The sequence below is a fragment of the Bactrocera tryoni genome, chromosome 2 (genome assembly GCF_016617805.1).
Source record: "Bactrocera tryoni isolate S06 chromosome 2, CSIRO_BtryS06_freeze2, whole genome shotgun sequence".
Classification (NCBI taxonomy): domain Eukaryota; kingdom Metazoa; phylum Arthropoda; class Insecta; order Diptera; family Tephritidae; genus Bactrocera; species Bactrocera tryoni.
In genome coordinates, this window is record NC_052500.1 from 84,267,231 (window position 1) to 84,285,401 (window position 18,171).

Genomic DNA, 18,171 nt, shown 5'->3' on the forward strand with positions numbered 1-18,171 from the left:
TCTACTATGTACGAGTATAACACACGCGTTAGAAAGAAAAACTGCAGCCTCGCAGTGATTTGTGAAAGCTCTAGCGCCGGCGTTGCGAAACAGTTATAAGCGCCTGCAGCTCGGCACGCGCAGTTCGGCTCTGGCGCTCGAAACAAGCACCGACAAATTGGAAAAGAATGTCTCATATCAACAACAACAGCACAACAGCAGCAGCGGTGGCAGTGGCAGTCAAATAACGGTACCAGCAGCGTGCAATACAAGTCTACTGCTCCCAACTACGTTCGTGAAATGGTACAATATTCTCTTCGGTGGTGATTCTGACGCCAATGCAGTCTCACTCACTTAAAAAGTCTCCTCAAGCGCCATTCAAGGCTGCATTCAAGGTTGTCGCTGGCAAATGTAAGACTGGCAGTGGCAACCGTTTGACATTTTCTGCATTGCGCCTTTCGAATGGACACTCCATCAAATCGCATGCATGAAATCTGCGCCAAAGAAAACAACAACTATATACAGCAATAGAAAAATGCTTAGTGCCATCTTTGATATATGAGTATACAGTGCAAAAGTGACTTTTTTGAGCTGCTATTGCCACAAAGGATGCAGGCAGACTTTGAAATAATCTAACTTATCTTTTTTGTAGTGTTGCCAACCTGTTTATCTGTGGATCTTTAGTGCATATACATTCGTTAAAAGTGCACGAGCTCCTTCGTTTTACCAAGCTTCCTGCAAATTTATGGTCTACGGCTGTATAAGTGCACTTTTAAGTCCATCGTGTTGCATAATCAAAAAGCCAGGTTTATTATTAGTTATTTACCCGTGCACTTAAGGAACTAATTAGTATATATTATTTGCCTACCGCTGCACTATTTCCATTCTCTTTTATACACTTCAAATCATCAGCGCTTAGATCCTTGATAGGCACGTAAGGTTTGGAAAACTGAATTTCCTTTAATTTAATTTGCGCTATTGGCTCTTCTTTTCGCAATGTGGTGCCAATTGGATATTCGAGCAAAATGAGGTCCTTCTCGCCTGGTCTTTCCAGCGGAGTGGAGGTCTTCCTCTTCAGACGACATGACCTAGCCAGCGTAGCCGCTGTCTTTTAATCGCACTTTACGATCGAGTTATTCTATATAGAGTTAGAAAGATAAAATTTCGTAGAGCTGTATTGTAAGAGCTCTCGGTAAAGATGAACACCAGCAAAGAAATAAAGACGATAACGCAAACTAAACGTTTAAAAATGTAAATAGTGTTAATGGTCCCGATAGTGTACCCAAAATCACGGACAGTTTTGGTTTCGTCGATTACATTCCAGTGATTTTGATGTCAAAGATTCCCAAGCTCTGAAAAGCCAAACGTCGAAAACGTCTATAAAATAATAAAAATCGTCGAGTCCGACCGTCATGTAAGCACATTTTCAGTTACCTACGAGTTAAACATCTCAAAACAACCATTTGGAACCCTTCAAATAACACTGGATGTAAAAAACAGATCTCGGCACATGAGCGTCACACAAGTTAACGCAAAAAAACCTCATGGACCGAATTTTCATCTGGAAGTCGCTGCCGAAAAGCAACGAAAACGATTCATTTCTGAAGCGGATACTGATGAAAATTTAATTCCTTACGACAACGTCAACAGAAAAAGGTATTGTGGTCGAATCGCGGTAAGCCGGCGCAAAATTTGGCCAGGCCAAGATATATTTGGCTGTGTTTTTCGTAAAAATGGCACGGAATCGTCTAATATGAACTGTTCTCCCACGGACAACTCTAAATTCGGACCTCAGACGGTCCAATTGCTGACAATGCAGGTTCCAATTAAGAACTTAGCCTTAAGGAAGTTGTATATGATTCTCTGCCAATCTCACCAAACAGATCGTTCTTGGCTTTAGCCACCTAGTAACGATGCATTTGGCCTGAAGTTGTCCTGATGGAATACTATTTTTTTCCTATTGGCCAAAGCAGACCATTTTTGGACGGTTGCTTCTTTAAGATTGTCCAATTGTTGACGGTAAAAGAAAGCAATATCACAGAATTTTAATTGGAACCTGTACTATCAGTAATTGGACCGTCCCAGAAGTAGCCAGCTTCGGTAAATAGAAGAGGAATTGTGTTCTAGCAGGACATTCCCAGGCCACGCACCTCAACGGAAGCCTCACCAGAAGCTCCCATGGCTGAGATGTGCATATGCAACCACCGTTAAACCCGGACCTTGTACCAAGTGATGACTATCTGTTCCTGCTTAAGCCGTAGGTTCATATTCGATTTAAGTCGTACCTTTCTAACTAGTCTAAAAAACCTTCCATTTACTGCAAAAATAATGAATTTTCTTTTACTAAACTTTATCTAACAGATCTTACGAGTGTTTACCCGAATTTTCCACCGTGTATTGGCGAATTGAAACAAAAATATATGCATACATTTGCCATATTTCACCCATTGCATGGGTCGGAATTGAATTGAGAGAGTTCAAAAATCACAACATTGTGCGCTTACACTCGCGTGCGGCGGTTGATCAAGCACCGAGGGCAGAAAAAGTTACGCTTTAAAACACTGTGCTGTAAGCAGCTCAACAAATTCACTTTTCCTATTACTGCTTCATATGCTGTTATGCTGTTGTTGCTTAAACACAAACACTGCCACCACCTACCCCGCCCACCCGCAGTAGCTGCAGCACGTTGTGTGCCTTCCGCTGACAGAGCTTGTGTCGTGCACGCTTCCGCTTCGGCGATGTAACCATTTGAACAGCGAAAATAAAAGCAATACAATTAAATATTTCGTGCCAACAATTTATGCATGATATATAGTATACCGAAAGCAGATCTACACACAGATACAGACATATGCATTTGTATGTGTGTACTCGCGAGGATATGTAGTCATCAGTCATTTGCTGTGTCGCCAGCGCGTCGCTCGAGGACATCATTACCATCCACAGAGGCCCATAATCAACAGCACCACCACCCCAACGCCAATGTACGTGTTTGTGCCACCACCACCACCAACAACAACACCCCCGCTCCGCTTGCCCTGCTTGCCGTACTTTTGCGTTTTGCCGCCGTCGCCAACATAACCATTCATATTTGTTGTCGTCGCCGCCGCCGACGTCTGCTGTTTTGGCACAAACAAAAAATGGATTTTCCCCGACCACCACGGCACAACAGCGCACACCCACTCTCCTCCTCGGCTCCCGGGTAGTCGATACTTTGCAGTGCCAGCGATTTTTCCTATTTTATTTGCCTACAAATGCACACAATAACAAGAAAAACAACATCAACAGCAACTGAGACCGTGAACGAAGCTCAGGCTTTTACACTGTGTGTGTGAGCGTCCGTGTGTGTGTGTGTGTGTTGGAGTGCTTCAAATATGAATCCTGGAGTATATGCTGTTGCCGGCTGGCTGTTTGCCTGCCTTCCTGGTTCACTGGCTGCTCGGCGAGTTAGTGTTGTGTTAGCTGGCAAGAAAGACGGATGCGAAAGCGAGCTTAGCCTAGAAAATTGTGTTAGAAGTTGTTTTTGTTGTTTGTGTATTGTAAACGCCGCTACGTTAAAGGCATACTTTAAGGCGCCAAATGGTGTAAATTGTAAAAAGTGTTAAAAAAAACTATTTTTTGTTAATTTCAACACTTCAACTGCAAAAAGGGTAAGCTACTTTTATTATTTAAGCCGTTTGTAGCGTATTTGTTGAAAAGCAGCCGCTGTGTCTGTTGACCAAAGGCGCTCCCCAACCCACAGCAGCCCGCATACACACACAGCTATGCATACATTTTCTCTTTGTATGTATGTAAATTGTTGCAGTAGCTTGTTCTCTGAGCGCGTATCGTGTGTATTACTCCGCTTGTGGCATGGAACTCTACAAAAACACCCTCTCAACAAGCGGAAATACACAGGTTGCAGGCTGATTGCCACCTTCACGCACACCTTTGAGGAAAGTTGCACTTTGGGGCTGTTAATGTTTCATAATCCTGCGCAGTGTGCAGTAGCATTCACCAAACTGCCACAAACAGCTTCTGCAACAGCAATTATTATACACATAAGCATATATGCAATAGCAACAGCATAGCACTGTAGCCTTCATCTACGACAACAGCAACGCAATAGACACACACGTACACGGTATCTGCTTGGCGTGCAACAAAGCTGTTGCAGCCAGTTATTTGCCACTTCAATGCGCTGCATGCCGCTTAGTATAGTCAGACAAATGCAAATTTGCAGAGCAACACACTCAAATACAAATGTACACATAACTCCAAGCGTGCACTTTTCTTTACTTGAAGTTAGTAGTATCGTCGCCTAAAATACTAAACAACGTATAAATGGAAATTGAGTTTGTTTTTGCTTATGATTCACTACATCATATTATATACAAGAAAAAAATTTCTGTTGCCACTCTCAGATATAACCAATATTATAACCAATTTATAACCACATTATAACCAATATTATAACCAATTTATAACCATTTTATGACCAAAACTCAATTTTTTCAATATTAGTAGTTCCTATTATACCGTTTCTGCTTCGCATGTAAACTTATGAAAAGTGATGTTACGTTATTTTGCATTTTAGGTGACGATGTATAGATATACATACATATATACGCTGACTTCACTTTATATATACATATGTATATAAGTATTTGTAGCAGCAAGTGCGATATTTTAGCGAACTTTTGAAAGTTCATTATCCTATGTTGCAGCTTGCTTGCTGACATTCTTCAAACTACATCTCACTTTGGTACATTTACTTATTTATTTGCGGGTAAAAATATACAAAAATTGAAATCATAATTTATTTTAAATAAACTTTAAAACCAAAAAATTTTTATTTAAAAAGTGCTGCGTTCTCAATTTCCCTCATATGAATACAGTTTTCTGCAATACACACGCAAGTGAAGTTGCTGCTTGCCCCCAAAACTATGCTACATCTCGTTGACTCCCACTTCATTAAGCATGCATGTAAAGCGCGCCAAGTGCTTTATGCGCTTTGTATGCTATGCTCCAAGCATGTGTGTGTGCCTGTAAGCACATACAATTAAAGCTGCAGCAAATTTCACTGCGCTGTCCAGTCGCACACGTATGAAATATGGCTTTCTTCTTTTCGAAACTCAACTTCTAGAGCGCATATGCGCCTACCGTCGCCTATCCGCCTACTCCACTCGAAGCTTTTGTTTTTTCAAGCACCGCAATGCTGCCGTCAACACTTCTATGCTCTGCTACATACATATAACGGTACATAAATATTATTTATTTGTATTGTTTGCGCTTACATTTAGCTTGTAAGTGAGTTTTTTTGTTTGCTTTGTTGTCGCTGGCTGGTACCTTGGTTACTTAACCTTTACTTAGGCATAGCAAAGTCAAGGGCTTACATATGCGAGCAGTTGTTGTGATTTGGCAGCGCAAGCTTTAGCATATTCTGGCGCTAAGTGTATGCCAAGGAGTATGGTTTTCCCCTTTTCTTGGATTTTGGATTTAAATATTCCTCTATACTTTAGCAGTTATTTATTGCCTCATACGAATTTGCAGACGTTTTTATGCTTCATATACATATTTATTATACATTATACTTATTCATACATTAACCTATTATTTAGTGCTGCATTGTGATGCAATTTCTTTTAACTCCTCAGTGCCCAAATTACTAAACTCAACCCTTTTTCTGTGTTCTTGCAGTTTGCCGCTTGGGTTGACGCTGTGATTTTCGTCTTTAGTCTCGAGAACGAGAGCAGTTTCAACACAATCTACAATTACTACAATAAAATGGCGCATTTTCGCAATGGTCAGGATTTGCCAATGATTTTAGTTGGCACACAGGGTAAGTGTTTTGATCGGCTTTGTGTGCACAAGTGCACTCACACATACTTGACTCTATCGCCGCATTTTGTTAAATTAAATTTGAAGAGTTTTATTTTTAAAATTTAATTTTCATTGCTTTTCTTTTACTCTTAAGACGCAATTAGTGAGCGCAATCCACGTGTGATCGATGACTCTCGCGCGAGAAAACTGGCAAACGATCTGAAGCGTTGCTCGTACTACGAAACGTGCGCCACATATGGTCTCAATGTTGAAAGAGTGTTTCAGGACGGTAAGTTGCTTCACAAACTTCTTCTGCAATTTTAAGTACTCTTTGCTTTCCACCAACTTTTCCAAGTTGGCTGCAAATATTTAAGTTTTTTCACTCATACTAACCCATATAATTTCTAATAAAACTCCCCTTCCTCCATAGCTTGTCAGAAGATCCTCCAGCAGCGCATTCCCCTACCCCCCACCGTCAACTCCCGACCCACAACGCCGCAAGGCACACGCCTCGGCATCGCCTCCTATCACCACAACTCCAACAATCATGGCGGCGCAAATGCAAATGGCTTCTCTGCATCCACTTCGTCGGTGCAGGGCGCCGTATCCACCAGTAATTTAACGCTGCCTCACCGCCATCACGCGCTGTCCACGTCGTCACATCACATACCGATGCGCATGAGCGCCGATTTCATGCACACCGAGCAGCAGCAGAGCTTGCCGCCTAGTCAGAAGGCGTGGCAACAGCAAAAAGAGCAGCAGCAGCGTGATCGTGAATTGACGATGCTCACAAACGAAAACAATAACATCACCAAATTCACACCCACACATCACCAACAGCAGCAGCAGCAACCGAGCCATCAAACGGCAGAAAGTTTGCCACCTTTGAGTTTGGTGCCGCTGCGCGAGAATAGGGATAATGGCAGTGGTGGCGGCGGCGGCAGCGGCGGTGGTAAGGATCTGCCGACACCCACATCTACGCCTACAACAAGTCGCAAAAGCCGACGGCGTTCAAATCTCTTCATTCCCTCCTCCTCGAAGAAGGGCGAGAAGGATTTGAAAAATGGCGAATTGGGTAGCGGACGATCCATACCAATCAAACAGGGTTACCTCTACAAACGCTCCAGCAAATCGTTGAACAAGGAATGGAAGAAGAAATATGTGACGCTCTGTAATGATGGACGGCTCACATATCATCCATCACTACACGATTACATGGACGATGTGCATGGTAAGGAAATACCGTTACAGTACGTAACTGTAAAAGTACCGGGACAAAAACCGCGCGGTTCGAAATCGATCATCACCAACAGCGCGCTCACAACCTCAATGCACTCGAATGGACGCGGTCATGGTCAAAACGGCTTAAGCGAAGGCATCGGCTGTCTGTCGATTGTAAAGGATAACAAGGAAAAAAAGGTGACCGAAAAGGTGCTGCTCACCGCTTTCGACACGCTACGCGAACCAGTGAAATCGAATTCTTCGCAACAGACCAGTGGTGATGAGGGCATAGCCATGTCCAACTCCAACTCACAGACATTTATTGCCGGCAGTGATAGCCAACAGCTGCAGCAGCAGCAACGCGAATTGCTCGCTGTCAATGCGGCAAACAAATTAGAATCTCAAACACCAAATGTAAAGAAACGCCATCGCCGTATGAAGAGCAGCAGCGTTAAGTCAAATGAAGTGGACGATTCGGATATTTATGAGTTCTTCATCGTATCGCTCGACTCCAAGCAGTGGCACTTTGAAGCCGCCAGCTCTGAGGATCGTGACGAATGGGTGGCTGCTATTGAGCAGGAGATCTTCAAAAGCCTGCAGGGTATCGAGAGCACGAAAACCAAACCGGCAACCACAAGTGAGCTGGCCTCAATGGTGGCGATACGCACGCGTGTACCGGGCAATGGCTTTTGCGTGGACTGCGATGCGCCGAGTAAGTGAAATATACCAGAAATTGCCGGAATTTTAATTATATAGAAATGAGTAATATTAATGCAAATCCAAATATTGCAGATCCGGAATGGGCTAGCTTAAATCTGGGTGTACTCATGTGTATCGAATGTTCGGGCATTCATCGTAATTTGGGTTCACACATTTCCAAAGTGCGTTCGCTGGGCTTAGATGATTGGCCGTAAGTATAGACTTTATAAAGATTATGTCCATTGAAAATAACTGTATATTAAAACAAAAATTTTAATTATACAGAGCCGGTCATCTCAGTGTAATGCTGGCCATAGGCAATAGTTTGGCGAATTCGGTGTGGGAGGCGAATACGCGGCAACGCACCAAACCTAGGCCCAATTCCACACGTGAGGAGAAGGAAGCGTGGATAAGGAGCAAATATGAATCCAAAGAATTTTTAGCACAATCCAATGCTAATACAAATACAACGCCGGGACAGCAATTAATAGAAGCGGTGATCAGGTGAGTGTAACAGGCATTTTTATTACTTAAAACATCGGTGACTTATGTAATACCATGTTCCGAACGACACTTAATCATGAGATTTAGGCTGTTGAATAGATCATCACTAGATTCAGCAGGATTTCGTCATACAAAAATGCACTTGTTTATCTCGGCAACGAGATGTGAAGCTAAGATATTCAAAGTCTCCTTATGCGACTCTGATTTAACGCCATCACATCATCACAACTGACACTTCAAATAGAAAAAAATGTAAACAAACCACACACAAATGTAAACCAACAATTGAATTAAAAGCAATGCATCAGAATTCACCTGGCAATCGACTTCCCAAATTAAAAAATGCGTCCATTATTTCCATTAAATGGAAAATTTATAAACCAGAAGACTTTTATAGCAATAAAATATATGATATTACAATGTTTTCTTTTAACAAATATTAAAATATATAAATTATTTAATATCAAAAACAGCTGTTTTTAAATCTCCAACGGCAGTGAGGACAGTTCAAATAAGTAAATAAATTATGTGTAATAAATCACTTGAAATTATTGGTCGGAACATGGTATAACATAACATCGCCCTCAAATCTCTTAAAACCTTCACCAATATATGCATTTTGACTGAAATCTTCCTTATACTCTCAAATTCAGATCGGACATCAAGTCTATTGTCTTGATACTCGCCACCGCTAACAGTGAAGTGACCAATGCTAACGTGAGTCCACGTGATGTACGGACACCACTGCTGCTGGCTTGTGCCATCGGCAATCTGGCCATAGCGCAGCTGCTGATTTGGGTAAGTCAAATTTTGTGTTTTCTCTAACAACAAAAAACATTACGCACTTCATTTTTTTATTGTGTATAGAACGGAGCCAACATTAAGCATACTGATCATGAGGGACGCACCTGTTTGGCGTATGCGCGGGCAGCACAATCGCTGGCAACAGCGAAATCCCTGAAGGCTGCCGCCGCCGCAGCTGCGGTCGCAAATGCTGCGAACGGCAGCAACACGAACACAAACTCGAGCACTGCAAGCAATACGAGTTCGTGTTCGTCGACCGCATCCACCACAGCCACCACCACAACAACAAGCAACGCGACGAACAGTGCCACAGCAAGTGGCGCAACGGCAGCGCCGGCAACAAATGGTGGCATACCAGCGCCACAGTACAGCGTCGAAGAGACAACAGCGCTGGTGGAGCTGCTAACGAGCTTAGGTTGCCCTGAATCGGCGCCCTTGACGGCCAGTGGCACGCTACCGCGTCGCCGTGACACGCTGGGCACACCCTACGAGAAGACCGTATCGGGTGTCATATAAAGAGCTTGCACATGAAAGGGAAAGGCAGCGCGCTTTGGCCGTTTGCAATAACAATAAGCTTATAGTCTAAGTTAAAAGCTGTACAACAGTTGAAGTATTGAAATTAGTAGGAGGGAAAATTTATGGCAATCGTGCGTTGATAATAGCGCCACAAATTGCTTATTTAGTTATAGTCATGTAGATATATATGTGTATATGCGTCTGTCTGAAGTCGGTATAAATTGGATTGGGAGGAAATAATAATTTATCATGCTGCTTAGAGAAAGTGCTGTCGCAATGAAGAGCTTGATAGCCACTTTTTAAGACTTTTAATTAGCCGAATTTAATTTATTACACATTTTAACTATGTATTTTTAAATAAAGTAATTTAATAATTAAAGCAAGCAAATTGGAAGATAGTATGTCAGTACGAAGTTTGTTTTCCGATTGATAAGCTCTTGAGCACAGCAAGCTTTCAGTTTTTAGACCACAAAAAGTATGTAAAGCAAACTCATAAAAGATGTTAATATAATTTTTATTTTTTAAAATATCTTATTATGGCAAAGAAAATGTCTTGTATGTATGTTGGTATGCCTGTTTACATTATATACGTACATAAGTACAATATATATACATATATTTTTTGTCTGTGTAAGCGCCGAGTTAAAAAATGTAGATGTTAGTCCCTACACTCGCAAGGAGTACGCTTTAAAATGTAAAAAAAAATTGGATAACGGTTTATCCAAGTGAAGTTAAAACCGACGCTCAGTCGTCTAGAAATAGCTGCACCTCAATCTACTATTAAACAAGATTTCTGTTAGGCTCTTTTAACTGACAATCTTAAAGTAAGTTTATTTTTATGTTGAAAAAGAGCAAAAATCGCTTTTATTTAAGTTTATTTATATTAAAATAATTTCGTTTAACTTTTTGTTAACTAAACCAATCGTTACCGTTTAAATGATAAATATTGCTAAATATTATTTTATTTCGAGTGCTCGAAAAGTATTTAACAAAAATGTTAAAACAACGCTAAATAATTATATAAAGTTATACCGAGAATACTATGCAGTTTTGAAAATGTAAGAAATAGTAAGAAATATTAACGATTCGAAATATTACGCCTTGCCAATTACTTTTAGGCTCACCAGTCGCTTAAAAAATGGTTTCGCAATCTCAATAATGTAAAATAATGTCTCGTAATGTGCTTTTGGTTTTTAAATAGAAACTTTATTTTGAAAAAAAAGTTTAGTGGAATTTTAAATAATGGTTTTAAAAAAAAACCTACAACTTGTCGTTTCATTACTTGTTTTTTTAGAAGACTTAATGTTTCTGTGAACTTTTCTTTATGTTTTTTTTTTTTATAAATTTTCATGTAATTCGAAAATATCAGAAGAATCGCTTTGCAAAAAATCACTCAGTAAGAACAAAAAAAATGATTATCAGAATAAGCTTTTCATCAAAACCATTCAGTAGAGAACAAAAAATAGATTACAAAAAAGATTTTCTTAAAAAAACAGGAAAAAACGAAATACTTATTTAGTGTCTGCGTTTTTTCGCGTAAAATATTTCTAAAACCTATTTTCTTTAACATTTTATTTGTTGTTGTTTCGTTAAGCTTTGTTTATAACAGTCTTAAATAGATCTGCCTGCAATTTGAACCGATGCGAGTACACTAGGTATAAATTTTTATTTAATTCATGCTTGAATACGCTTCGTGTTTCTGAAAACGATCACTTATAGTTTTATTTTTTATTTCTCTTCATTATAAAATGTAGTTATCATTTAGTTGATTTGTATTGTGTGAAAAATATAATATAATAAAATATTATTTAATTTGCATAAAATGTTTTGTTTTATTTGTTGCTGCGAAAAGTTCGATTGATGCAATACTTTAAAAAATATGTTGAATATTATTTTTTAGTTTCTGCTAACTGGCAACCACATTTCGTGCTCTCAAACAAGCTGAAACTACATTTTGGTTTTCAAATCAGAGTAAATTCCACAGAAACAAGTGCCGTTCTTTGCTTTAAGGGGTCAGTAGGGTAATCTGGTCTGTTTTTTTAGACATTTTTTTTCATAGAAATTTTTATTCCACAATAGAACTTTTTTCACATATTTTTTGATGACATCTGTCGGAGAAATGGCTGGGTGAATGAGGTGCGTGTTTTCACGATTTATCATGTTTCGATTATCGGAAGCACAAAAACCCCATTTATTCTTAAAAAGTACGTGAATGGTTATCGTCCTTATTAGATTCATAAAAAAATGTTGATAAATAAAAAAGTTGTTTTTTTTTTAATTTTTCTCAATTTTTTTTACATACATTTTTTCATAACATTGTCAATAAATTATAAAAAAATTATGAATCTAGTAGGGACGATAGCCAGGCGTTTCGTGAACATTAAGAAAAAAATTAAGCAAATCGGTTGAGTAGTTCGACCGGAATCATGTCCGCCAGTTTAAAAAAGTGTGTTTTAAGAAAAACGCGTTTAAACTTTGAGGCGTGGACTTCGAGCGGTATTATTATTTTTGGACTTTTTTCGAAACCTTCCAATGGTAGAGTGGGTTTCTACGTTAATTCTAAGGGTAAAAGGGAACAGAAAATGCAAAAAAGAAAAATTGAAAAAAAGATTACCCCACTGACCCCTTAAAATAAAAATTTTAACCAAATAATAAATAGTCAGTTTTCTATATTTTTATGATGGCCGAAATAAGCTTAAAGACTTTTGGTATTCAAAATAAAAAAGCCACAAAAAAGAGCATTGAGGAATATTGTTAAATATTTTTTAAAATTTGGGGCATCTTCAAAGAATTGTGTTATTTTCTATTATTTTCTGGAAGTATAAGGAAGAATAAAGTGAGCACTTAAAATATAACTTCTGTAATGATAGGGAAATGAAATAGTCATAAATAAGAAGTTGAAAATGCAGAAAATACAGAAAAATAGGGATTATGGCATAAACGTATACAAATAAATATGTAGCAAGATAGTAATTATGCACGAAAGAATAAAAATGAAGAGAATATTCAAAACAGTTCACATACATGTACAATGCATACCAACACACTTAAAGAAAATATGATTTTCAATAGTAAAGTAATGCTTTAAGCGTGTACCAACGTTGCACTTCAATAAACATACACACACACACTTAAACATTTAAATATAAATTAATTGTATTTGAATATTATATACTTGACAAGATGATGGGCATTAATTGGAAATAAAATACTTACATAATAAAAGTAAAACTTTAAATACACACATGTATTGTGTTTATTGACATGTCGTATGTCGAGCGTAATACATTGTTGTGGGGTTTATTCCATAAAAATGTTGCAAACCTTAAAAAAAATTAAATAAAAATAAAAGTAATAAGCACACCTACGGCTAAATCGAATAAATTGAGCAATGAATTAGTAAATTTTGTACTGAATTGGAAACTTTTGCAATTGTTTTCTCTAACTTTAAAAATACGTAAATCTACGGAATCTTATTTATCAAATGCTTATTACTTATTACTTAGTAAACTTAAGAAAATGTATGTAGTGGCAATGCAAATGTAATTCATAAATTATTTCATAAAAATGAAGAGTTACGATGAAATATTCGCTAAAAATGCAATAAACTGACGAAAATACCATAAATAATTAGTAGCAGTCAATTTTAATTATTAATTATCAAGGTATGTGAACAATGGGGCACCCTGTGCTAATATGATTGCAAAAGAATATTTGTAGCATACCTTTAGGCTGTTGTTAATTCGGAAACCTAAGGTGGAAAGGAAAATCTATTCATTGGCTAAATCCTGTTATTCTCACTTCCTTCATGCTAAAAGAGATTGAAAGGCGCTGAAAATCGCACTCCTTCACGAAAAGCACTGCTCTGCGTCAAATTACTACTGAGATCCAGATTGGAAAGAAAATGGTGAGTTGGCCATTGGTGCCATCCTAGATATCGAAGTTGCATTTGGCTAGTGTGGTTAGAGCGCTAGCGAAGAGAAATGCCAACCCCACTAATCTGCCACACTTTTCCCTTTGGTCCGACCCCGACGAAACAGCACGTTTCTTGATGACGTCGACGACAACTTAGATAATCCGTACCTAACGGGAACTATATAACCGTTAAAACAACAACAACAGGAATGTGGCATGTGCGTGGATGGATCGCTGAAACCTTTGTGCGGAGAAAACAAGATTCGTCTTTGTGCTATGAAAACTTGCCCAACAACAAGCAAACCCCCTTCCCCCTTCAGTGGGCATGTATGTGTGTCCTCGTTTCTATGAAGCCTCGTAATAGACAACATTCCTGGGGTGCTTACGAACAATGGGATTCGGTATGGGGTACGCCGACGACTTTGTCATGATGGCAACAGACTAATTTCGTTAATACTCTTAACGATATAATTCAAAGCGGCTTAAGCCTAGCAAAGGTATGGTGCATAATAATCATCTCTTTCAGAAAAAGAAGATTTCTATCGGGTTTGAGAACCCTAACCCTTGGTGGCAGGGAAATTAGTGGTATCTAAGGAGGCCCTCTCCGTCTTACAGTGAAATAGGCGTATGGAAATAACACTGTATTAAGTTACAAAGGCACTCATGACCGGGAGATCTTGGAGATGTAATCCAAGTACCAGTAGGGGCTGCTTAATATGATCGTGAAGCCTATCATTATTTATGGAGTAATTGCTTAGACTTTAACTATGGAAGCTGCTAAGACTTGATTGCATCTGCGCCTCTAAGGCTATGCGGACTTGCCCAACGGCAGCACTTGAGGTCATACTAAAGACCCCACGGTTTCATATAGTAATCCATCAGACAGCGAAGCATACCATACTACTCATGCCGCTGAGGAGTAGGAAATAAGGAGGATAATTTCATCTCAACAAATGAAGGTCTGATAGGTGAAGATACATCACTGTCTTTTCTTCCAGCAGACTACGTAACAAAAAGGGTAAACTTTACAAAGATGTTTAAAGTTATACTCGGCAGTAAGGCTGACTGGGGAGATTCCACACTTGACCTACTACTGAGGTACAGCGCAATACAGCGATACAGGACGTTGGAGCAGCTAACACATCAAGTTTTCCATACCCATTGGTATGGTTTTCCAAGCATTTTTCAAGCATAAGTCTAGTCAGTGTGCTGAAATTAATCTCCAATGCAACTATTCAATCAGGAATAGTCAACCGGCGCTAAAAGCGATCTCAGTCTATGAGATTAAATTGCTATTGGGGAGGCGTGCACAGGAAGGCTGAACAGGCTATCCTGATCTGGATGCGGGGACATAAAGTGGTCCCCGGAAACAAATTAGCCGACAAACTCGCCCGCTCTGCTGTGTCGTCTAGGATGACGCCTAATCTTTAATAACATGATTAACCTCCTTCGAGAAAAAAAAACATCTGTCCAACATGGCCATGACTTCTTTTACAAACTGCCGGTTTTGCAACATCGAACCGGAAACTCCTGAGCACCATTTTTGTGGATAGTGACCAAATCACCGCAATAGCGTCTAGCAAATTCTTGGAATTCATCAGAGTGCTGGGCTTTTGAGAATATGTGTGTTAAAGGAGAGGGCACTAAATTTTATACTATCCTAATTCAGAAATTCAAAAGACAGCTTACTACTTTTTGTGATCCTGTAGATTTGCTGAAATTCGCTTACGACCAGATTTATCTGTTCTGGAGTAAATTTATGATGCCGACCTCTTCTTATGAACCCGAGCTCTTCGTCTGCTATGGGTGGGGATTTAGCTTCAAGTATGCCATTCACTGGAAGGGAGTGCGTTCCTGAAGTTAGTTGTATCCGTAGTCCGGTCAAGGTATGAACACTTAATGCTTTTAAGAGGTGGTTCCTCTTTAACAGTCGATTGCATCGATGATGTCAAAGAAACTGCTTGGAGAAAAGTGTGTGTTGTTTCTTAACCGGTAGCATGCAGGCTTTACTATATACATAAGTGTTCGAAAGGAGGCATCAGGAGGCATCCTATTGGGATTGCAGTATTCCAACACGACTAAAATTTTCACTACATTCAGACGACCATGTCGATGGTGCATAGTTAATAATCAACCGGCCGATTAACTTGTATGTTATCAAGAACGTTTCTTTGTATTGCTTTGGCAATAATCGGGGTCCAATGCGGAGTGAAGCAGCACATACAGATGCCTAAAATCTTAGGGTGGTTGCCATCTGCTGTGATATTAACATCCAGTCTGTACTCCTTCACCCGGTTCATTAATTTGGTCGCTACGAATTTAGTGGGCGAGAACGTTAGGCTTCTTGCAGGGAATAAGCGCAAACAAACTGTTTAATTTTGAGCATAGATATCACAACAATTCCACTGGCTAACGTTAATATCGTACAAGCATCTGCATATGAGTTGATCGAAATTCCATCTGTTGGTTGAGGATGTTTCGAATTGTACTCCATAGTTGTTGTTGTTGTAGCGCCAGAAAACATTTTCTGATAATTTTGAAGAATACTGCCGAGTTGACAGACCCTGGCCGGATAAATCCGGATTCATTCCAGTTACATAGACCCGATTGTCGTTTTTTTTACACGATACTCACCTTTAGGAGAGACACTTACTCAATAGTTGAGGCACTACAAACCCGATGACTCGGCTTTGATCCATTCATCCCACATATAATTGAAAAAAACTATTTTTTCTGCTGTCGAGCTTTATTGTAGTTTTTATTGTAGTTAACTAATTCACAAAAATGAAATACTAGAAATTTTATAGATCGTGCAAATTACACAATATTGAGCAAAATACTTCATAAACTAAATTTTTATAATATAAACATATTTTTATTAGCAGGCAGTAAAATTCGAACAGAAGATGAAGTTTTTTTTGAGTTTACAGTTAGTAGTTGTATACAAGCTTTGTGAAACCCGACAAGCAAGAATTTTTTTGTTGTTTTATTATTAAAGTTAATAATGGACTGACGGAGAATTATTTATATATATTGTTTGTATATATTTTAGTAATAGGAAATTAAGGTTTAAAAGGCTGGGAACAATTTCAAACGTATTGTGGAATTTGACATTCAAATAATTGGCAAACTATATTGCTATTATTCAATACGTCACAAAGTTATAAATCATTATTATTTTTCTGCCCTTCCTTTATTAAATATTAATGCAAATATCAAGAACCTAGTGGCACACAATGATTTAGTAATATAAAATTATATATGAAACCAAAAACGTTGTGAAGTGAAGAGCTCCGTGCGAGTGCAAGTTATGCACACTAGAGGGATACGCCCTACGAGCGGCCGAATTTTGACGGTGAGCTTTAAAGCTTTTGTGAAAGCAGCTACACCAACTTGCAGAGCTTTCATGGGGTTCTTTTCAATACGTGTTTTATCAATATTTTTTTGATTTTTTTTCTAATGCAAAACAACGAAAACGAAGGCAGAGAGAATGGGGCTCTTTCAAAAAGGGTTGCTGTTTACGACTATGATTAACATAAATTATATAATTAGTTACGGTTTGAAATTAAATCCTGATATGATTACATGTATTTTTGTTCTTTTTTGTAGTAAAAATAAACGTTATATTAAGAAAAAGTATGTGTACGGTTATGTCGAAATTAAGACGCAGAAATCAGCAAGCGTATTTTATTTACCTATATGGGTAATTTCCAGTACAATTTGAGACAAAAAAAACTAGTGGATGTATTCTATTTGATGACAGGTATTTAAAAGACGATTTAAGCAGAAACTAGTAAATTTGTTGGTATTTCGAAAAATTTTAAGAATTTGTAATATTTGAGGATGTGATAAAACTGGATTTCGTGCAATATATGAACTGGTAGACATAAATATTTCAGATGTGGCACAAAAATACCCCAGCGGAACCCTGCGTAATGCTTGTTTTTCGAATTCATACCATTATAATTACATAAAGAATATTTTCTATAATATTAGTATAGTTAGGCATAAACTGTTTGGTGTTGCGGTTCCTTTATTGATGGAATGTGGCGCAAACTTTGTGGCGAAATTTTTATAATTGAAAAAAAAAAAAACAAACAAACAAAATTAAAAATAAACAACAAATGTAAAACAAATATAAAATAAAGATAAAAAAAATAAAAATTAAAATATTTTTAAATAAAATTTGAAAAAAAAATTTAACAGATTTTAAAAAAAATTTAAATAGAAATTAAAAAAATTAAAAAAAAAGAAATACAAATATAAACTTAATAAAAAATAATAATAAAGAAAAAAATATTAAAAAATTATAAAAAAAAAAAAATATTTTAAAAAATTTATTAACAACCAGATATTAGGGTAAGAAATGTTGAATTATGCAATTGAATTGAATGAAAATTTAATATTAAAAGTCTAAATAATTTGCGATGCCAAATATTATTTCTTCACAATAATTTTCTAAGCGCCACAAAAATCCACACGGCGCTTGTTTCCTGCGCGATAAAAAAGCGTATTTGAAGACGGCAACCCAGTTTAACAGTATGCTATATACATATGTATGTACATACATACGCGACTACAAATATGTTATATGCATAATTGAATTTGAATTAATAAAATTTACTGAAATAATGTAGTACGCACACGCAGCGAAACATAAAAGAAAATCTTAAATACACGACATATTTCAATTCCACGTCATCACAGACTTAACGGGAACAACAAACTATC

At 38.0% G+C, this 18,171-nt stretch overlaps 1 protein-coding gene across 3 annotated transcripts in view; it reads left to right on the forward strand.

Moving 5' to 3' along the window:
- The window catches only part of LOC120769106 (centaurin-gamma-1A), a 289,994-nt gene extending 278,203 nt beyond the window's left edge, over positions 1 to 11,791 (forward strand). For 2 of the 3 annotated variants that reach the window (XM_040095966.1, XM_040095967.1), the window contains exons 3-9: positions 5,659 to 5,800; positions 5,936 to 6,070; positions 6,212 to 7,714; positions 7,795 to 7,912; positions 7,987 to 8,205; positions 8,859 to 9,003; positions 9,073 to 11,791. In XM_040095966.1, coding sequence (XP_039951900.1) covers positions 5,659 to 5,800; positions 5,936 to 6,070; positions 6,212 to 7,714; positions 7,795 to 7,912; positions 7,987 to 8,205; positions 8,859 to 9,003; positions 9,073 to 9,525 — 2,715 coding nt within the window. In that variant the 3' untranslated portion in view covers positions 9,526 to 11,791. Of the gene's footprint in view, positions 1 to 3,533; positions 3,630 to 5,658; positions 5,801 to 5,935; positions 6,071 to 6,211; positions 7,715 to 7,794; positions 7,913 to 7,986; positions 8,206 to 8,858; positions 9,004 to 9,072 lie in introns of those variants that run through there. The other variant, XM_040095968.1, reaches the window with a different exon arrangement.
- Positions 11,792 to 18,171: the final 6,380 nt, after the last annotated feature.